The sequence below is a fragment of the Pelobates fuscus genome, chromosome 5, assembly GCF_036172605.1.
Source record: "Pelobates fuscus isolate aPelFus1 chromosome 5, aPelFus1.pri, whole genome shotgun sequence".
NCBI classification, from domain to species: Eukaryota; Metazoa; Chordata; class Amphibia; order Anura; family Pelobatidae; genus Pelobates; species Pelobates fuscus.
The window spans coordinates 83,397,670-83,415,661 of NC_086321.1; the positions used below are offsets into that span (position 1 = coordinate 83,397,670).

The following is a 17,992-nucleotide window of genomic DNA, read 5'->3' on the forward strand; positions in this document are numbered from 1 at the left end:
CCCCTAAATTGCAGGGGGGGGACCTATTGTCCTCCCCACCCCTGAGCGGCAGATGGGGACCCTAAATAACTAAGGGGGGATGGGACCTATGGTCCTCCCCCGCGGTCCCTACCCCTGAGCGGCGGGTGGGAGCCCTAAATGAAAATGTGTGGGGGGGACCTATTGTCCTCCCCCCTGGCCCCCAACCCTGAGCGGCAGGTGCGGGCCTTAAATAACAATAATGGGGGGACCTTTTGTACTGCCCCCATCCCTGACCGGCCTGCTGGGGCCCTAAATAAAAATGTCAAAATAGCCCCCACCCATGTTAAAATGGCCCCTCACCCCGCCACCCAAAAAAATTAAACTCCAACTACCCCCTTCACCCTAAAAATAGTGAGGCGGGAACAAGATAACTAAATACCTGCAAAAACCTAAATAAAACTTACGATTTGTGTTTTTTTTTTTTTTTGCTTAATTTGTTTTTTTTTTTATAGAAAATCTTTTTTTTTCAACCCCAGTACAGTCCAAATAAAAGTCCATAATACCTGTCACACTTTGAAAATAAAATAAACCCGAGTGCAAAAAAAAACAAAAACCCGCCGCTAAAAAATAATCCATCTTCACCCATGGAGGGCACAGTGCAGAATGAGCTCCGCAGGGCCTTGCCACGCCCTGCAATAAGGTTCAGAGCGCTCTGATTGGTTGGCTTGAAATCCAACCAATCTGAGTGCTCTGTGTCATTTTACACAGCGTGGGAAAGTTCTTTGGGATTTTCCCATGCTGTGTAATTTGACTCATAACTCTGATTGGTTGTTTGAGTCTGTGTAAAATGACACAGAGCACTCTGGTTGGATTTCAAGCCAACAGATCAGAGTGCTGTGACAGGTAAATTTAGAGACTTACCTGTCAGTCTCTTCATTTACTCGTCAGAGCACTCTGAGCCTAATTGCAGGGTGTGGGAAGGCTTTATAAGCCTTTCCCCGCCCTTGCGTAGCTCAGTCTGCACCGTGCTCTCGCTGGGTAAAGATGGATAATTTTTGCTTGGGTTTTTTATTTTATTTTCAAACTGCGACAGGTATTATGGACTTTTATTTGGCCTTTTTTGGGGCTGAAAAAAGAAAACCTCAAATGGTAAGTTTTTGTTTGTTTTTGTAATTTAGTTTTTACAGGTATTTAGTTATTTTGTCCCCCCTCACTATTTTTAGGGTGGGGGCTTGGGAGGGGGGGGACACTAGGGGTTTTGTTTTATTTTTAACAGTGAGCAGCCACTGGCTACTCACTGTTTACTAGACATGCCCCTACTCGCGGTATAGCCCTTTAAGAGAGCGCTCCTAGTCTCAACTCATTACCTGCATAAAAAAACACCTTGGAGACAGAAATCTTGCTGATTGATAGGGGATCAAATACTTATTTCACTCATTGACATGCAAATCAATTTATATCTTTTTTGACATGCGTTTTTCTGGATTTTTTTTATTTTTTTTTTTTTTTTCTGTCTCTCACTGTTAAAATACACCTACCATTAAAATTATAGACTGATAATTTCTTTGTCAGTGGACAAACGTTCAAAATCAGCAGGGGATGAAATACTTTTTTCCCTCACTGTACATACCACAAGAGCACGATGATAGCAGCAGATGAGGATAAGGTTCAAGAGACGACGCAAGAATGTAAAAATGCACCCCAACCTCCATCGCCTGTTTCTTAGCCTGCCACAAAAGAGAGCCAAGGAAATTGTACTGGATTACGATTTATGCACCCTGAGATCGGCAAGAGACTCATCCTCACTGGATTTTATTGTGCAATTTGTTTTGTTGCTGGACAAGATGGTGGTCTTGTCTGATTGGTCTTGTATTCTAAGCTGTTTTTTTTTTTTTTTGGGGGGGGGGGGGGGAAGGGGGGAGGCTACCTTACTGTGAAGGCATTCTCTCCATCCAGTCATTGGTACATTAGGGAGAAAGGTATCATTTATCACTGGGGAAAGTCCTCGTTCGCTACAAGTCCCTAAGGATTGCTCCACCTACAACTTACAGATATTGATGATCCACAATTTCATTCAAGCCCTGGAAATCAACCCCAACAGTGTGAAGCCACCATCTACACATCTCTGGGTTGTTCCCAACGTGAAACCCTATTCTCCCATAGGAGAGCTGCAGCAGGCCACGACTACTCCTAATGGCTCAGACTACCTGTAGCCATGTGCATTATTCCTGTTTTGTGTTCCCGTTCTGGGTTACCAAATTCATACTTCTGTTTTTGTTTGGTTTGTTTTTTTTTTTTTTTACCCTCGGCAATCTTTTTTTCCATTGATAATGCTTTTCAGTTTCTAAGCTGGAATTTTGCCAAGTGCCTTGTTTTGACCTCCTCACGTAATTATTTTGTTTTGGTTTTTATGTAATTGTTAATATAAGCCTGGTATGTAGTGTTTTTTTTTTTTTTTCCTTAACTGAATAAAGTAGTGTTTATTTCCTTTATTTGCTGTCTACCTCTGCTGACTGTTATACTTAAGTGGCTTCAAGTCAGTGTAATGACAGAAGTTGCATTTCTGGAAATATCAATAACCAAGCTCTGGTATAGTATTTCCATATTCAAATCTCAGGATTATTAGCCGTTTAAGGACACATGACGGAAATATTCCGTCATGATTCCCTTTTATTCCAGAAGTTGTGTCCATAAGGGGTTAAACTGATTTTTTGTTTGTTTTTTACTTCCTGCAGTTTTGTATCAATTAATTGCGCAAAGGGGTTGTTTGGGGGAAAAAAAATCTACGTTGAAGAGCTTTTCAGATGTGCTTAAAAAAAGGTTAAAATAGTCTCACTAATGCATTATAATAGGTTAGAATTTTAATTGCCAGTGTTATTAAGCTATTTATACACCTTTTTGGCAGAACCTTGAACCCTTGAAGTACACACTTAAAGGACCACTCCAGGCACCAAAATAACTTGATCTAAATGAAGTTATGGCGCCCGGAGTGTCCCGGGAGCACTCTTGCCTCAAGGTCGTAAACAGTTCTTTAACAGTTTAACCCCGAAGTTGCCTCCAGCATGGATGTCCACTACCCACCAGGCCGCATCTGGCTTCTGAGATTTCACTTTCAGGAACAGCAGGGTGTCAGGCAGGGGCGTCACTTTTTGATTAAAGGAGCCCCATTTCTAACACTAAAATATGATTTGAGTCAAAGGAAAATGCAGTCTTAGTCTGAGTTCTAGATGTCCCATTGTATATTATGTCTCCAGAATATTTAGATAGCATTATTTACTTAAAATACCCTGTTCACTGTGTATGTAAGTATATAATGTCTGTTTAGTAATCTTTTGCATTTCCTTTAAAATGTTACTGCACCCATACACCATACTTTGTCTGGTGCCGAATCAACATCACGTATTTGATTGGATTACATAGTCTGGCAGCATTGAGATACTCCTAGAAAGTCAGTGACCCAGAAATGCTTGGAACATGTCCTACCTGTTGTATGCATGGTCCAGATAAAATTTTCTACTTTACGAGGTGAAATCAAAAAACGAGACATAGCGTATTTCTTATGGATGTTCTAGTGACAGCATCAAGGATTTGTTTCATTGCTATGCATTGGGAAAAAAACGATGTTTAGGTTTCTCCATGAGACTTGTAAAATCAAACATTTGATTAAATTGTCTGTTTTCCAGCTCCACTGTAGGATTAAAAATTGTATGCTGGATACGAGTCCATTGACATAAGGTATTGGGGGAAGGGGAAAATAAGGGAAGTATGAGCAAAAAGAGACTTTAACCCCTTAAGGACACATGACATGTCTGACACGTCATGATTCCCTTTTATTCCAGAAGTTTGGTCCTTAAGGGGTTAAACCACTAAGCACCCAATCAGTAATATAGTCGGTGTTTATGCAATTATTGTGTACACAGAGCAGAAAGGTTATTGGTCTGTTCAGTATATGCAGAGCAGCATGTGCACTACTGACATTGTCGTGTATTTTTTTGTTTGTTTGTTTGTTTTTTTTCCCTTTCTGGTTTTCATTTTCTTATGCGCCATGTATCTTAAAAGAACATACTGTGTACCATAACCACTACAGGAGTTTTGTATTTACTCCTTTGCTATTTCCTTTTTTTCAAAACTGTGCACGCAGCTTCCGTACACCATTGGCATGGTTGTTTTGTTTGTTTGTTTTTCTCTCATCCCTGAAGACCGCCCCAGCTTTGCAGATTGCTTTACTAAATCCAGTTTAAAAAGTAAAAAAAGATGAATTGGTCTGCATATAAATTAATAGCAGTTCATGTCTTAAGAAGCGATTATAGATTTATTCATAGGTTTGCCATATGCAAGTAGTACTTAAGCCCTACCTGTGCGCCTTAAACCTCCCCACTGCCTGTGAAGCAGTTTAACAGTGGGTGCTAATCAGGCACTGTGGATGGATATGTCAAATGTTGCAACAAACGACCTGAATACTTACATTAGGGATCGACCGATCTTGATTTTTTTTTTTAGAGCCGATACTGATAATCTGTGAACATTCAGGCCAATACCCATTCAGTACCTATCCTGGTATGAAGGGTTTTTCCCTATTCTATCACCCTATTGAGACCTATTTAGTAAGAATTATTGGCACAGACGTGTGCTTAGATTTATATCCTCTACTTTGATGATACGTTAACCTTGATCCCCTAATAGGTAGTACAATTGGATTTATTCATACCACGTATAGAGCAATCATACTAGTTTGTGAATATTTAGATCTATCGTACACCTAGGGGATGCAATGAGGAGTGAAATTGTTGAGGACTTTATAAGTAAGAGAGAGTTTGAATTAAATACTGAAAAGTATGCTAAGCCTTGGGACTTGGTGAGATATAAGAGTTCTGAAGAGTTCTGAAGAAAATCCTGTTGGCAGCATTGAATACAGATTGAAATGGGGCAAGTTACAGTAGTCAAGGCAATAATTGATGAGTGCATAAACAAATTATTTGGTTGCCTCTTGTGTTAGTGGCTAATACGGTCAAAAGTTTTTTTTTTTACATGACCTGAATCAAAAGTTACTCTAAGGCAGTGATCTTGAATATTTGAAGTTTGTGTTAGAAAACAGGAAGACATTCGTTTTAGGATAGGAGAGGGGCAGTTAGTGATGTATTCTATCTAGGAGGGTAGGCAAGAGATCAACTCGGTAAATGCCATGTAATATTTACAACACTGCAATTATCAACATAATATCTTTACTCCTTAGTTGAAAAAGAGAATTTGTAGAGTGCAGCTATACAAAGGGGGATGGGTGGACTGACTTTAATGTTACATGACTAATTTGTCCAAATAATGGTTTTCTCCTTAACTGTGCTTCCTGTATAAAATATTCTGGAAACGCCTTGTTAATTAAGGGCTCAGCAGGGTCTTATAAGTTATTTTAATAGGCATGAAATCATATATTCCATCTAGCTGTTACTCTAATCATGGTAACAATTTACAATGTAACCAGCTGATCTGTGTTAGACTAACACATGTTCCAGGTGCATTGGGGTAAATACATTCATACTCAACTGTTTTCAGTCTACAGATTAATTTATTTAGGACAAACAACAAGTGGACCATCCAAAATTACTAATTGAAGCATGTCAGTATTATATTCTATTTGAGCAATGACTGCAGAATTTTATTTGATGGCATAATATTACTGATATTATCATTGCTCCCTAAAGCTACCATTTTTAGGAGATATTTAAAATCACTGCTAAAAAAAATTGATAAAGCTTTGATGTTCGCAGGTATCTGATTTCAAAAACACTTTGATTTCCCATGAGCAGAGTTTGTATTTAAGACTTAAATCTATTTAAACAGCATAAATAAAAGATACACCTCTCTTTATTGAATGTACTTTATTAAGGACAAGTCTGCCCCAAGAAGTAGACAATAAATGTCCCTCTGGGATTGACAGCTCTATGAAAATGATAGAATATTTATTTATATATAAAATATTTTACCAGGAAAGATGCATTGAAATTTCTCTGGTTTTCAAGTATGCCCTGGGTCCACAAAACATTGCATTGTTACAATAGGGTACAATAAAATACAAAACCAATATTAATACACAATATATACAAAATTTAACATAGAACAGGTAGGAAATATATAATCAACCATGACACGTGCATTCTGTTTTGAGGTATGTAGAGAGGGATCTCTTAAAGCAAGCATGTCAAACTCAAAGTCTAGCACGGCCACATAAACAAGGTTTAAGTTCATGTGGGCCGCAAAACAAACAACCTTAAAGGACCACACTAGGCACCCAGACCACTTCAGCTTAATGAAGTGGTCTGGGTGCCAGGTCCTTCTAGGGTTAACCCATTTTTTCATAAACATAGCAGTTTCAGAGAAACTGCTATGTTTATAAATTGGTTAAGCCTTCCCCCTAATCCTCTAGTGGCTGTCTCATTGACAGCCGCTAGAGGCGCTTGCGTGATTCTCACTGTGAAAATCACAGTGAGAGCACGCAAGCGTCCATAGGAAAGCATTATGAATGCTTTCCTATGTGACCGGCTGAATGCACGCGCAGCTCTTGCCGCGCGTGCGCATTCAGCCGACGGGGAGGAGAAGAGGAGGATCGGAGGAGGAGAGCTCTCCGCCCACCGCTGGAAAAAGGTAAGTTTTTACCCCTTTCCAGAGCCGGGCGGGATTGGGACCCTGAGGGTGGGGGCACCCTCAGGGCACTCTAGTGCCAGGAAAACGAGTATGTTTTCCTGGCACTAGAGTGGTCCTTTAAATTTTCATAGAAACGTAGGTTGATTTTGAAAATTACAGCATTAAAAAAAAAAATGCACCCCCTCTACTAAATCCCAGCCCCCACCCCCATATACGAAATCCTAGTCCTCCCCCTCTACTAAATACCAGTATACTAGCCGCTGTCTGTATGCGACTCCGGAGTCCGGCCTCAGGTATACCCCAAATGGTGCCGTACGCACCCTGTGCCAAATCTGATCCTCCCGCTACTTCTTAAAACCCTGTGAAAGTGGCGCACGTTGATGTCACGTCGGAATGTGGCGTGGCGTTGCGTGCCTCCATGCACCTCCAGGTGCTCCACTGTCCAGTTGCAGCCAATGCAACATTGACAGACAGACAGACAGACAGGCTCGCACACTCACTCACTCACTGACAGACATACACACTTACACATTCTTGCACACACATACTTTACTTTATTGCTCCCTACTTTTTGGAGCTGATGTGGAGCATCTCCCTGGGGTCCTTCTATCTGCTCCTCACTGCTACCTCGCGTGGTTTAGTGATGCCGGGGGCCGGAATATGACATCATATTCCGGCGCCCAGCTTCACTACAGACGGCGCGCGCAAGGAAGCAGTGAGGAGCAGGAACACTGAGCTTCCTCGCTGGCCCTCCTCCCCAGCCGGGTAAATTTTAGCAGAGTAGGCACCTGCAATGTGGGGAAAGCAAGTGCCTATTCTACTATAACACCGAGCATGTGCTCGCGGCTTGCCAGGCCGCAAAGATGGCCCTTGTGGAGACATGCTTGTCTAAAAGGACTTTAGGCTTGGGGAAGATTAGAAAGTGTGCGGGAGGTCGTTCCATAATTGCGGCGCTCTGTAGGAAAAGGAGGATCGGGTCGCTTTCTTTTTGTATTGAGGTAGACTAAATAAAGTGCTGGTACTAGATCGGAGGTTATAGGAGGTGGGAACAGCCGAGGAGAGCATTCTGCTCAGGTAGGGCCGGAGCTTCCAAGAAAAGCTCTTAAACACAAGGCTGGGAAGATGAAGGGTGCGTCTCGATTCCAGCGACAGCCAGTTTAGTTCTTTTAGCATGTCACAATGGTGAGTCCTGTAATTGCATTGTAGCACAAATCGGCAGAATAAGTTATACAATGTACTGAGTTTATTAATGTGGGATTGCGGTGCAGGTGCATATACTACATCCCCCATAATCAATGATTGGCATCAGCATTTGCTGTACAATCTTTTCCTTTACTGTAGGGCTTAGGCAGGATTTGTTTCTGTACAGGGCACCTAGTTTTGGATAAAGTTTAGATGCAAGTTTTTCTATGTGGAGGTCAAACAATAGATTTGGGTCTAACAACATACCCAAGTATTTGAAAGAGTGGACTGCGGTCAGTGTGCTATTTGAATTAGTTTTGATATGTACTTTATGAACTGTTATATACCCAAAGTGAAACCTCATGAATATGCTTATAATAGTGCTAATATAGAATTGGTTATACCACTAAGCCTGATAAGGTTCTCGTCATATTGAAACATTAGGCCTTTTTTTTTTCTTTTTTCTTTTTGTCGGATCATTTTAAGCTCTATAACGATGACAAAACTGTACCGGTTTGGTTTTGATTTGTTTATGGGAGGAGGGTGGGGAGGGTCCTTCTAGTGGTCCGTACAGGTGCTCAAAACCTGTAACAAGAGCATAATATCTAATGTGTTTGAAAATACAGCACAGCAAGTGCATTAAAAAATTATCATGTTTGCTCTGAATTCTAGAAGGAAGTGCAATGTATTGTCTACCCCTGGGATTAGAATGTTAAAGAAGTTTCAAAATAAATTGGAGACTAAAGCAGTTTTGTCGCTTGCAGGCAGTTGAATGTTTGTAAGGTAGGAAAGGATTCCACAGCCTGCTATGACCCACTTTCTGCTGAAGTCCCTTCAATACTGTCTAGACTGGCATTTTCAGATGACATGCATGCTTTTGTATGGAAAAATCTTCCACAGGACACCCTGCGGGCTGACAAAGCAAAGACGCTTGTTAACCAAGAACAGCTTGTTGGCTGAAGCAAATAGCTATACTTAACGCACAATTTAAAACATTTTTTTTTATTTTTTAAAACAGGTGCAACTACAGACCGCAAACATGACTGCACACAGGGTGAAATCAAGCAGTCTCTGTTGTGTAATATGTGTCACTGTGTTGACTGCATAATTTTGGTAGTATACACAAAATCAGTCCACTTCAATAGTAGTTTTTTACTATATTACAAACTTATCTATGCAAAGAGAATCGGGGCTCACGTTCTTGGCATTAATCACTGCTAGTGTTTTGGTTTTTTTCCACGGGGGATGAGGGGAATTGGTCTGTATGCATTGCTCCTTACAGTTCATGTCTAGTCTGCACATAGACAAGAACCTTCACAAAGTAGAAACGTTGAAAGCAGTTCATTCAAATCCAAAAAGTGTTACTGCTTTTTAAGAGTAATTTTAAAGGCGTTTATATACAATTAGTGCTTTCATGGTTGTTGTTGTTTTTTTGTTTGTTTTCTTGCTTCTTCACTTTGTAGGGAAAACAATGTTATGAGTAAATAGCTTTTGGCTTGTTTTTTTGGTTATGCAATGCAAATATCAGTATATTTTGAAGTGTTAAAATCCTGGGAGTAGCCACATCTGCTGACCCTCAAATGTAGAACTTTTAGTAGATTTAGCATTCACAAATATATGTGTCTAATCTGGATAAAAAAAGCTTCAACTCATTTTTGTCTCGCTATCCCCATTCAGCCCTATGGTTGCCCATGACCAGGGCATGAGACAAAAGATGGTAACTATTAAAATGTGTTGTGAGAGCAGACATGCCAGCCAGAGGTGGTAGAAAACTATCTGCCAAGAGCTGTGGTTGCATCCCAAGACATCATGGTGCATAGCGGGTCCTACTTCTAAATTCAAATTGTGGGAACCTTGCAGATCACCATATAGAGCATTCAAAATAATTTAGGTTAATATTGTCTTTTATCTTTCTAGGGTTTGAGAATATCATTTTTTATGGTTTGCGAATATAATCTGTGCATGTTTATGTATAATAATTAAGTCAGATTCTTATTCAGGTAGGTATAAATATGTTAGAGGGACACTAGGCACTTTCATCTATGCATTAAATTTATGGTAAAATGGTTTAACCTCCTTGTGACAGACTTTTCCAAGATATGTTCGTTACTAAGGCTCTTTTGGAAGGATCAGTTGGTATAAATTGGGTTTAAAAAAAGAAAAATAAGATTAAAGATTAATTACATAAGGAAACAGCAGAAGGTGCTTAAGAGAAAAGATGAAAAAAACAGACTAAGAAAAGAAAACACATTCAGCATAGAGAACAGTAACTTAAACTATACACGCCACCCACCCTGTGTGGGTGCCTGTAGTATCCTTTTAATGTGCTCTTTAAGCATGACATCTAACATGAAATATCTTGATGTCATGTGATAGCATCCTATGAAAATGTGTTTTGTTTTATTTATGTATTTAAAAACATCAATTTCCTTTATTTTAAAGGATATCACTTCCATAACTGGAGTTCCGGAAGAGCATATCAAAACTAGGAAAGTCCACATTTTTGTGCCTGCACGGAATGCAATGCAGTCTGGCGTGCAAAACACAAAGAAATGGAAGATGGAGTTTGATACACGTGAGCGGTGGGAAAATCCATTAATGGGCTGGGCTTCCACGTAAGTTTCAACCATGGTTTGTATACAGTTACATGTGCTACAGATCTTCAAATGTACCAACAATATAACAGCCTTTCTTTTGGGACTATAGATTCCCTTCTAGCACTGTGCCTACGATCTATCCACTTTGCCAATAAAAATTAAATTTAATAAAAATAAAAATTTGCCAATAAAAATTTGCCAAGTTAAAATAAATTTGCTCACCTAATATCCAGCACCCAAGATTCCTCATGCTCTGCCTCCAAAGACATCAGCATACTTGCTGATGTCTTCTGCGATCTCATCCATTCCAATTATCCTAATAAAGAAGCATTGGCAGACAAGATATGCATTCGCGACCCAGCACCTCTTTCATCAATTTGCCTGAGCGAGTTTGACTTGGTTATGGAGGAGGTAGCACCTCAAGTGAGTGTCTGTCTTCCGAAAGCCACGAGAGGAGTATTTAACCCTTTAATGTAGGCAATGCTGTTTTTACAAAACGTTAATGTTTTACATTGAAAGGTTAAAACTACAGGACCACTTTACCCAGATCATGTCATTGCGATGACGTGGTCTGGGTCACTAGTGGTCATTTAAAGGGACACTCCAGGCACTAAAACAACTTACTCTAAATGAAGTTATGGTGCGCACTCTTAACTTCAAGGGGTAAACTTAAAGTTGCCTCCAGCGGAGATGTCCACTCCCCCGCCTCCCTGAAATTTCAGGAAGAGCGGAGTGCCACTCCACACTTCCTGAAAGTAAAATTTCAAAAGCCTGATACCGCCTGGGAGGAGATGAAGTGGACATTTGGAGGCAACTTTGAGTTTAACCCCTTGAGATAAGAGTGCCCCCGGGGCCACTTGGCACCTTAAAAACTTCTTTTGGTGCCTGGAGTGTCCCTTAAAATTAATTTTCTTCTGTTTCTCAAGATTCCAAACTCAAGAACAAAGGTGTTTGTCCAACCACTGAACTAAAACCTAAACCTAGTATTTGTGTGTTCTGTAATTCAAGGGGTTCTCTCTCTATTTATTAGAAGAAGGCAATGTCTTACCTTTAACATTTTAAATGAAAACCTAAAACCACATTAAAGAGACACTTGTGTCACCTATATATCATTAATGTCTCATTAATATGCTGTATTTTTTATTTTGTAGTTTTTGCATAAAAAGTTTTGCAAAATGCTGCACCGTAAGCCTGCCTATTTAGCCATATTTTTCACTCTAGACGAAGGCTTACTTATCAAATGTATGCACACAACTCAGCCACAGACAATACTGGATGATCTGTACTACAAAGCATCCTATATTAGGAGAGCACACACAGGGAGTCACATAGTAAGGGTATAATTGTCTGTTTGTAGTGTCTTTGACTGTTGGAACTGATACAGCTGATTGCTGTATTCTGCAAAATATATATATATATATATTTTTTTTTTTGTGTAAAAACTGTCAAGATTTTTTGAGAACACAAAAAAATAGCATATTAACAAGGATTACATCTTTCAAATGTTTTAATGTTCTATTGGTACCTGAAGTAAATGTCCCTTTAAGTATGAACAAAATGTTAAAACTGGGGCGAATAAAACTGTTTTTGTTATAAAAATGTTTACACATCAAGTTCATGTATCAGTACTGATTGTAAAATGCATCATATGTTTTGGATGTAAATAAATGTTTGGTACTTAACGCTAATTCTATGCATACACAAACTCTAACCATACAAATCATAATGTTATTCCTAAAATTAACCCCACACCATTAATCCTTACCCTATGGCTATCCTAACAGTAACCCTAACTCAGGTTGAATTCTTCTGCTGATGTCTATAGTGACATCAGCTGAGTGATATCCCAGCTCACACAATACAGAGCGTTCTGTACTGTGTGACTGCAGCTGTCCCTGCCAACCACATACTGATTGGTGCTAGGTAGCAAGCACAGCTGATGCTGATCGGCAGGTGAGGTCTCTCTCTCTCTCTCTCTCTCTCATATCACTATGGCTGAACGCAATCATTCAGCCTCTGTGAGTTTAATGGATTTAAAAAGCTATATGTGGATCTCATTTTGAGCATAGCCTACAGCTCATCTGTTGGGCTGGGGCTAACAAAAATGGTCCCAACTGACCGGGGAGCCCTGGGTGTCGATGCATATCTAGGTTTCCCGAGTGCAAATAGCGATTTAACCCTGCTCGCACCAAAATGAAAGGACGTTCCACACTATTTTTGTAGTGCATAAGCTGATAACAAAGAATTAAAAATAAACAGTTGTGAGGTACCCCAAAGGCATTCCTCCAACGCATTAAAGACAAGTATACAAAGAGGTATATGAGGAGTCTAGCACATATTTTATGTTTAAGAGTAATTGAAGTAAGAAGAAGTAGAGATTCTCGTAGCCAAATCAATCGCATAACCAAAAGTAACATCGCTAGGTTGACTTGGCATGAAAAGAGTATGATGTACTAAGGTTAACTGTGTATTGTAAACCACTGGGGTCTAGTTTAGGACAAGAGCAGCTTTGCGAGTAGTTGCTGGTGGTGTCAGGGGAGCCCTAGCATCGTGGGGTGTGCAACAGTTGATAACTTTGTGGTATTTATCTGTCATGATGGCCAGGGGTGTTCCAGGCTATGTGGTAAAGAGAGATATAAGTTCGCTTTAACCCTTTCAGTCCCGTATAAACGTGTCAGCGTTATAGACGTACAAAACTATTACAGGGCATTACAGAGTCATGGAAATATACAGTACATCACCCGGCAATCTGTAGCACAGCTCTCGTGAGGTTGTACAGTGTGTGCTTCAACCTACGTCCAGTGTTGGGAAGGCCTGGATGTTGCCGCTGAGAGTGACTCTTTTGGAGCACCTGGATGTGGTGTCTCCGTCGTGGGAGCCTGCTCCGGTCTTCGGTAGGCAGCCGGATTATGGTGCCCTGAATATTGGGGGTCCAGACTGGCAAGGTCTCGTCCTGTGTCGCTTGAGTGGTATGCTTGCTTTTGTGCCGCCGCGAGTGGAGGCCTGTGCCTGCGGGACTTGGTGCCCTTTCCTGCCTTGTGGACTGCCGGAGTCTGTGGTGGAGGTACGTGGCATGAGCCTGTAATGGCTGTGTTGTGCAGCGGGTCGGATCCACGCAGCCACCATTTTCCCTGCTTGGTGGTAAGTTACACCACGGTTGTGCAGCACGTCCCAGAAAGACGTTCCACACTATTATAACAACATTAAAGTATACTATTTATAGAATGGCATGATATGTCCCATGGTCTTTAAGGGATGAAGTTATTTTCATCAGTTGCAGATGTATTTTTTAGTTAATATCTATTTAATGAGATACAACCCCTTTTTTTCAGGTGCGTCCAGCTTGTCTGGTTACAATTCCGTGTCTGTAAATGTAAAGATTGTGGGATGAGCAGGGTTTTACCCATGCTCACACAACTAATCCTAGGTGTCAATGGATACCTGGGGATCCTGTAAGTCAACTGGGGCCATTTTTAGAGGCCCAAACTGATCAATGAGCTACACAGAGCCCTTTAACTCAGAGCTTAGCATTAGTCTTTTTTTTTCTGTAGTGCAGGCAGATTTGAGGATACCCTCCAGGGTCTGAATAGTAGGAATGTTATGGATTGGGACCACTGCTAGGCTTTGCCAGCAGCCCAGCACTGATCTCTATATAATATGATGGGATCCATGTCCATTCAGAATTACACTACATATAATTCTAAAAACGGCCAGTAGATGGTGGCAGTATACCACCATTTACTGTTTTAAATGAAGTAACACCCATTTATTTTATCAGAACTGATATTGGCAGTCTGTTACCTTAGGATTGGGGCTAGGTTAAGGTAGGGTTAGGGCTAGAATTAGGGATAACAGTAGGGTAGGGTTGCACTTGGGGTAGGGTTAGGGTTAGTGTAGGGTTATTCTGGGTGTAAGTTAATGCCGTTTTAGGATTAAAGGTTGTGTTGTTTTGAGATTAACGGTAAGATTGGGTAAGGGGGGGTGGTTTGTGTAGCACTAGTGTTAGAATTGGTTTAGCGTTGACGATCAAAAATGTAAATCCTTATCATATTAGGCATTTAACAATCAGAACTGATGTGTGAATCAATTTTGAGATATTTTTAATTAGTTGCACTGGATGTGTAAAAATTATTCTAAGCAAAAATGTGGGGGGGGGGAGGGTTTTTTTTTTTTAATTTAACATTTTATTCACACAGAATGTTAGGTATAAGTATATAGGATGTTAAATAAAAGCTCTTTCTGTCCTTTAACAAAAAATATATAATGTGAATGGGAGCACTTGAAACCCTTAAAAAAAAAAAAAAAACAACAGAAACCGAATTACAGTGGAACAAACCTATAGCTAGAATTTTAATCTGGAACAATAAAAAGCCCTTCATATATAAGCTATGGAATTGGTTTTGCATCACTATTAATGGAGTTTACATGGAGTAATGGATGTATTTAATTGTAAAGAAAAGTATCTGTATTCTCCATTAATCTGGAACAATAAAAACCTTAATTTCTTTTTGTTTTTTAAACCAGAATTCTTAAAGGACTACTATAGTCACCTAGACCACTTCAGCTCAATGAAGTGGTCTGGGTGCCAGGTCCCCCAGGTTTTTAACAATGCAGCTGTAAACATAGCAGCTTCAGAGAAACTGCTCTGTTTACATAGCAGGGTGAATCCAGCCTCTAGTGGCTGTCTTCCTGACAGCCACTAGAGGCGCTTCCGCAACGCTCAATGCGTTTCGCATTGAGCGTTGCGGAAGCGCCTCTAGCTGACATCGGAGGGGGAGGAGAAGTCACCGGCGCTGGATTAAGGTAAGTGGCTGAAGGGGCGCCCTGAGGGTGGGGGGGACCTAAGGACTATATGGTGCCAGGAAAACAAGTGGTCTTTTAAGTAATCTATTTATCTGTGCATAAAATCAACATTTAGTAGTTGCCGCCTAACAATCATTGTATATCACTGAATCATCTATTTGGTGCTACGGTTGGAACTTAGATTCACAGAAAATAAAGAAACCACTCAGTCCATTTTCCATTGAGTTTCAGGAATTTGAATTGACTATTAATTGCAACAATTTGGATGACTCAATGAATGCGCATGTCTAGTAAGCACCATCCTTTTTGTCATAGTAAAAAAAAAAATAAATGAATAGATAGAACTTTAAAATTAAAATATATAATTAGTTATTAATTTGTGTCCAAAGCCTGCATGTGTTGGTTTTTTTTGTTTTTTTTTAAATGAACCCCTCATTAGCCAAGACAATTACTAAAACAAGTTAGGAAGATGAATTTTGAAATCTAAACTATTCTGAAAATATTCATATTTTTTCTGTCATTTTCTGCTAATATATGGAAATATGCACTTTTAATTTGCCATTTATTTAAATTCCATTACAGTTACCTACACATGATATGATGTATAGCTTTATATACTCCACCACCACTACTTCACGTCCATCTGCAACATTCTCTTTCACTGAAACTGTTTAGATGCAAGTCAACACTAAAATTTACCTTGTAAATTAAACCTGATCATTTCAAAATATACATGAATAAATCCGCAGAATAATAGAAGTGATAGAACATGTACTGAGCGCCTAACACGGTCGGACGCAACTGCCGAGAGCTCCGAGCACCGGCCGCAATATCCAGTAAACTGCGGGATATCCCGCGGCCATCAGAGCACCGGACAGCACTCACCAGATCCAGGAGGGGGTGAGCTACGGGCACATGCCTTTTTTGTACCCGAAATCGAGCGGGAAAGCTCGCTGCAAGTCCGGGGCCTATCAGGGGTACAAGACCACGCGGTCAGCCGCACGAGACTTGGAGGCTGAACTGGAGGAGCTCTACAGCTCCCCCTGGCTACCTGACTACGCCGCACAACACACAGACAACATGGGGCGCAGAACCCAGAAAGCTCAGGCTGGCCCCAGCAGGGACTCCCAAGATATAGGGGAGATGCTACAACGCCCAATGGCACCCAAGATGGCGGTCCAGCCGGACACGGGTGCGCAAAGAGCTAAACCTGCAACCAATGCTCACATAACCGGTGACGCTGAAGCCCCTACAAGCTTCCTAGAGGCACTGTCGGAACAAGATCCACACGGCCCCGCCACAAAACAAGACATCGCCAACCTCTTAAGGGAACTGCGACAAATCTCGGTGGCCGACATAGACACGGTCCGCACCGATGTAAAGGCGGTGGAGGCTCGCACACAAGCCACAGAAAACACAGGCATACCTCCCTGACACAGCGGGTCGACCTCTCCGAAGACCGCAATAGACTCCCTAACATCAAGGTCCGAGGTGTCCCGGATTCAATCAACCAGGCGGAACTGCCGCACTACTTACGACGACTGGTAGAAACGATCCTTCCACACTCACAAGCTAAGAAACTCTAGCTTGACGGCTGCTACAGGATCAACAAATCCAGACAGGCCCCTAGTGAAGCCACGCACGACATAATAGTACGCTGCCACTCCGTGTCAGACAGGAACCGGCTTCTGGCAGCCGTGAAAGGCAAAACCCCCATGGACTTTGAATCATCCAAACTGACATTTTTCCAAGACCTTTCCAGGAATACCCTGCAATGGCGGAAATCACTAGGCGCAATCACAAGCCACCTACGGGCAGCCAGAGTGGAATACCGTTGGCCATTGCCGAGAGCTCTCACGGCCACAACAGCGGATGGTAGGACCCCAAGACTCACCTCCACAACCGACGCAGCAGCATTCCTCCAAACATTGGGACTAAGCATGCACTCGGAGGCACCTAATCACCCCACCGACAAGCAACCCGGACACCGACTAGACGGACGCTCCGCACGTCTGACGAGGGAGAGAAACCAGACGAGACCTGAGCCCCTATGAAGCCTACAGCTGTTACTATCTTTCTCTAAAGTTAATTTCAACACTGTTTACCATTACAACAGTTGATTCACCACACCTAAGCCTTATAAAAACACCACACACACTGTGGAACATCAACTGACTACATAAACCTCAGCTAATCCCACAGTCACTACCCACATAGACGACCCCCCACCACTAAAACGCCCAAACATACACAGCTAAGCCCCTTCCCCCCGTATGCTCCCTTGGTTAGGGGCATGGCACCAACTTAGCAAAGCAACTGGTACCACACACACTGACCTGACGATAGTGTCACTCACTACAATGCCAAACCTACATGTACCGAAACACGACAAACCCAAGGGTCCGATACGTCACGGAACCACAGCAACAATTATCACAACACACTACCCTCCCCAGAGGTACCCACACACACCACGACTATACATTACCAATTAAACCATACCACCACCATACCATACCATACCACTGACACACACAAAGAACATTTTTTAAATGAGGCATTTTAAAGTTGAATGTTTTATCTTGCAACTCTGTTACCTCACAGTTTACGCACTGAACAATGCATGTGTTAACCAATTTGTCTCAATAAAACAAAGATTGACAAAAAAAAATAAAAAAGAACATGTACTGTCTTCATATAGCATCATTCATGGCAAGTGTGAATAATTCTATTTGTGGACTGGCAGCTCTTAAACAAATAAATCAATAAATCATTAATGAAAACCATTTTAAACTATTTGCACAAAGAAA

At 41.2% G+C, this 17,992-nt stretch overlaps 1 protein-coding gene across 1 annotated transcript in view; it reads left to right on the top strand.

Annotated features, from left to right (window-relative positions):
- Positions 1–17,992, top strand: part of NDUFS4 (NADH:ubiquinone oxidoreductase subunit S4) — a 108,881-nt gene that overhangs the window by 88,107 nt on the left and 2,782 nt on the right. Inside the window, exon 3 of the mRNA XM_063456883.1 lies at positions 10,225–10,397. Within this exon, the coding sequence (XP_063312953.1) occupies positions 10,225–10,397 (173 nt within the window). The remainder of the gene's footprint in view (positions 1–10,224; positions 10,398–17,992) is intronic.